The sequence below is a fragment of the Penaeus monodon genome, chromosome 30 (assembly GCF_015228065.2).
Source record: "Penaeus monodon isolate SGIC_2016 chromosome 30, NSTDA_Pmon_1, whole genome shotgun sequence".
Lineage (NCBI taxonomy): Eukaryota > Metazoa > Arthropoda > Malacostraca > Decapoda > Penaeidae > Penaeus > Penaeus monodon.
Window position 1 is genome coordinate 15,720,225 of NC_051415.1, and position 5,256 is coordinate 15,725,480.

General features: G+C 39.5%; 1 protein-coding gene across 2 annotated transcripts in view; it reads right to left on the reverse strand.

Moving 5' to 3' along the window:
• Positions 1 to 723: 723 nt before the first annotated feature.
• The window catches only part of LOC119592557 (lysine-specific demethylase 4A-like), a 40,308-nt gene continuing 35,775 nt past the window's right edge, over positions 724 to 5,256 (reverse strand). For both annotated transcript variants that reach the window (XM_037941427.1, XM_037941426.1), the window contains one exon: positions 724 to 5,115. In XM_037941427.1, coding sequence (XP_037797355.1) covers positions 2,819 to 5,115 — 2,297 coding nt within the window. In that variant the 3' untranslated portion in view covers positions 724 to 2,818. The remainder of the gene's footprint in view (positions 5,116 to 5,256) is intronic.

Genomic DNA, 5,256 nt, shown 5'->3' on the forward strand with positions numbered 1-5,256 from the left:
AAGTGGCAGGAAAGTATTCCGTATAATTTCTGATGTGAAGTTACGATCATCTTCAATAACTGTAAAATCGCAGACTGCTGTAGGCGTCTCAAAGATAACTTTGAGGCCGTCCTAGAACGGCCTTTAACATCAGCCGAGTCATACGCGAAAATCGAGTGTTAAGGAGTCAAGCAAAATATGTCAACAATATATTTAAGTCTATAACCATTCGTGAATACTGCACCAGGACTCAAATATGGGACTTCGCTTTCCCACCGACGGGATACCTCCTGAAATCGAGAATTTCCCTTTCCTACTTCCTCCCTTTCTGGTAAGGATCGTTTCTATTGCTTGTCGTCATTGCAATCTATTATTAAGATCGACCACTATTGATACGGTATTCTCCGTTTCCGAAGCATGTGTGATAGTCAGTCAGTTATAGTTACATATTGCAATGCGATATTATGGTCACATTATTTAAATAGCAAATACATACATACATACTAGCTTAGATTGCTGATAAGTATTTGCATGCTTATAGCTGACAGCGTTGACTTGCCTGGTGGACTTGCCTGGTGGAAAAAAAACAATGCAGTTGTGCACAAACCGACCCTGCTACTACCATTTGTATTTACCTACAGCAAACAAGGATGAAACGTCCCAATTAATATTTGATAATATGTGAAAAAGAGACAGCACATACCGAACAAAAAGTAAGGGAAAGGAAAATCAAGAAAACCTTAATGAAATGGGTTATTCTTTTAATGAAATGACGTGACAAGTTCGTTTTTCAACTATTTACAAGTTTGTGGGTATGGTGATGATCTTGTCAGGTGATACAATAAATTATATGGACTACAGTACACTACACCTCACGAGTGTACAATTTTGGGGATGAGCTACAGTCTTTCAATTCATTTTCCATGGAGGTTCTGCTTCATCATTAGCTAGCCTTACTGATGATTAAGTTGAAATAAGCATAACGAGAGCGGGCGAGACATATGATAACCAACCTCGTAAGGTGCAACTGTAATCCGAAATTCATTTTTATTTATTCATTGATGTTTTTTTATGTTTTTATTTTTTATTCTTTTTTTTTTTTACTTTATTCTCTACATTCGTTTGCTGCAAAAATGAACTGGGAAGTGCCGTGGACAAATGAAACAAAATACACACAAGGCTTAAACTTGGAAATATAAATTGAGATTTTAAAACAAAGGAAGATCTTTTTTGCCAAATCACTATTGAAATACTTTAGTAATGCACTTGCATATAAAGATGGCTTTTATATCAAACTAGCTTCCGTGCTCATTTCTGCACACACTAACCACTTTCAAAGGTGCTCATACACAATGCAATGTACATGATATCCTACTGCTCTAATAAAATAGATATCAATAAATTTTGGTTCACACAAAAATCCATGACAAACTATAACATAACACTTAGTGAGTAGAAAAAAATATCAATCAAACATAATGACGTATTCATGTAGGACACATGTTTGCTGCACATAACAGGACATCCGGACCCCACCAATCTTATTCAAACACATGGCCACTACACTCTTGAACACCCAGAAGATATATTTTTGTCTCCAATAATTATCCTAAAGAAAAAACAAATCAAATACAACAGTGGCTGTAAAAACAGCGATGATTTGTCCCCATCCAGCATTATTAACTTTCTGGGAACTTTACAGCGTTTGTTAATCTTCCAATTTCTGTCTTTAACTTGGGACGATGCGGATGAGGAAAAACCATAAATATTCTTAGCCTATGTAGGTTTTTCTTTAACACAAGGAAATGTACAATTTCTGAGAATGATCTGAGGGTTCATCGTGGGAACTGCAGGTACATATACATCGTAAAAGGAAGAGGTTATTATTCAGTCCATGAAGTCTCCAGTCACTTGGTATAGTGTCTGAAATACAATAACAGACAGTTTCATATGGTTAAGCCAGAGGATTGGAAGGCCTGATTGTCTAATTCAATTTACCTGATAAATTGCATCAAACAATATAGAAACTAAGTCACGAATGCTGCAATTTTAAAAATTCTTTGAACAAAAACAGACTTCCACTGCCTTAATAATGGGAAAAATAAACCAAAAGTTTTTGAAATGTGGAAGGTAAAAATATCTACTTCCAGCAATGAGATCAGATAATGGGAGTAATGTTACAAAACGCGCAACATTGGCCTTGGCAACATGTCCACAAAACTTCTTCCTTATTAATATGAAACGGAAGATAGGTCTTGCAGATTTTACTTCCAAAGCATAAAACTATTCACTCTATTAAATACTCTATTTACTATGCTTAATTTCACACATCTAAACACAAACTAAATAAGCTAGTTTAGGTCAGATCAAACACTTTCACTTTCACTGTCCATCCATTTCCCATCTTTCTTACTCCTTATATTAGTTACGTTTACTTGAAGTTGAAATGGACATGCCACAAAATAAAACTATGCATGTAACATCAATTCCAGGTGTTAAAACTTGGAGGAGAAAAGAAATTGCATTGAGGTAGCAAGCACTTTGGCCATTATGCCAATGCATCATAATACATGCTATGTTCACTGATCTAAATTCTCGCCAGACTCCCGTTCCAATGATATTCTATGCCTTTGTCATTATGCAGCAGCTGGACGAAAAATAGACACCTACAAAGGCAGATTAACCTCAGCAGTGGTGCAAAACAGTAAGGAAGAAGAAAAAAAGGGACAAATACTTCAATATTTTCACATTTACAATAGTTCTATATTTTTGCCTACCTCAAATATTAAACCTAACTCTAATATGAATTTGTACGGTTTTGATTGGTAGGTGTAAATCTCTATCTTGACACATTTTCAATGTGACTTTGAGAAGAAATTTGCACTGGTGTATGATTATTGGCCAATGATGAAGCTTGTGTGGGTGGAATCTGTGGCAGTGACAGTGGTGAGGGGCTTTTTGAAGGCAATGGTTGGGATGAATGACCTGGAATTTGTGAATGAGGATGCACTGTTGCAGAAGGGTAAGACTGCAATGAAGCTGGTGGCCCCTGATTGGCTGGATGGGCTGAGGAGTACACAGGTGTGAGGAACTGACTGTTTACTGTTGAGACTGATGTATGTGATGGGTCTGGTGGCATATGTATAGATGTTGGCTGTATGTGACTTTGCATTGATCCTGAAGATTGTATCTGTGAGTGATCATGTGGGTGCATGGTCATGGGGCCATGACTTTGTACATGGACTGGCTCCTGGGTGCGAAAATGAGTATGGGATTCAGCTTGCAAAGGAAGTGATGTTTGTGGATTTGACTGCATCTCTGTATGATCTGATGAAGATGTATGTGCTTCTACAGATGAATATGACTGGTCAACAGATGAACATGGCTGTGTATGTATATCCACTGCTGTAGGAGATGGAACTTGTGTCTGCAAAGGTATGGCTACATGATTCTGCAAGGGTGTGTGAGCTTCATGACTCTCCTGAGAGAACCCAGAGACTTCAACTGTATGTTGGAGAGTGTCTTCTCGCACTTGCTTTGGTGAGTGGGTTTCTACCTCATTATGACTGAAGGTCAGAGCTTCTTGACAAGTAGATGCCATCCTATTTTCTGGAAGAGTTACATCTACCTGCTCAAGATGTGGCATAATGGCATCATCATCATATTCCATTTCGAATGGTTGATCTGGTCTCCTCTCTTGGGCTTTTTCTGGCACTGACTTGCCATCTTCACACTTGGATTCCTCTTTTATTAGCAAAGGTTCCTTTGATGTTTCAGAACTGGATGTATTTCTTGCTGGAGATCCCCATGTCCGTTCCAACTTTTGTGGATGGGTCTGCTCTTTCACAAGAACAGGCATCTGATCTGTCTCAGACTCCGACTCTGCAGGACTGCAATCATTTGAACATTTTTGCCCTGAAATAGGTTCATTAGTATTAATATCTGGCTTTGTACTTTCTTTCGAAAGTGATGATATCTCATTTGCTGAAGATGATGTATCTGGAGTAATCAGAGATCCTTTTACAGGGACTTGTCCAGACTCTGCTGGTAATGTGGGAGGTTTACTCGAGTCTTTGTCCTCTTCCATAACTGATCCAAGTAACCCTGATAGATCTGGTGTACAAACAATCTCACCTGGACTATTCTGAAGCCTGACAATTCTTAAGGGATTAATCCCCTTTCTGGCCATCTCATCTGCAGAGGCTTTACTGAGATTTTGTGGCAAGCTTCTGAATTTATCAGCTGCAACTTGAGGATTACTCTGGGATATTATCTTTGGGATATCACTAATCACTACAGATCGACTGGGAATAATTTTTTTGTCAAAATTTGGAGTTCTCTGGCGCGGCATCTTTGGTTTAAATGCTCTATTTCCTTCACGAGTTGGACTGCGATACTGAACTACCACTGAAGAAGATACTGGCAGAAGTATCCCAGAAACTTCTGCAGTTTCCTTCCTTTTAGTCAAGTCAGTGGAGGTTACTTTTGGTGCTACAGCAACTGGTTTGGGGGCTATACTCTTGAGCTCCTTTGTATGAGCACTAATCTTTGGAACTTTGCCTAATTTTGTCACTTCAGTTCCAGCAGGCAATGTGACAGTCGTTCCAGCCAATCGCAACTTCTCATGAAGGGTTTCCATAGAAACCAGAGTTTTCCCAACTGGTGTTTTGCCCCTCGCACCTTGGTCGATCTTGGGAACTTGCATGTGACCTGCTTTTCCCAACTTGATCAAATTTGTCTTGGATGTTCTGGGACCTCTGCTCTTTGGTGTCTTGGAGGCGCTTCCCTGTCTCCTGGAGTTGCTAGCCTTGGGGGTCTTGGCAACCTTGGATGTTGAGGGGCCAAAGGACATGGGTGTGGGGGACAGGTAATTCTCTTCCGGCTTCGAACTGATAATGCCCTCAATGTCTGAGAGAACCTGCCCCAGCTCATGCTGGAGATCCTCTTTCCTGTCCTTGTCTGATTCAGCTGCACCATCCTCCCTAATTTTCAACCCAGAGCTGGAGAGGGCCATGGCTGAAGGGATGCCGACTCTCTCACCATCCAGCTTCTTCTTCTTCTTAGAATAAACCCCTGAAGTCCCAGGCATGCTTCGTTTGACAGGTGAGGTCCGCTCAGGTGATGCTGTTGCACTGTCTGTTGGGTGGGTAGAAAAGAACACAAAACACAAATAAAAAAGGCAAGAAATATTACACTTTGAACACTAATTCTATGCGTTTAAATTACTATTCAAAATTAATAAGAATATTCTCTTTTTTTCAAAATTCTAATTCTGAT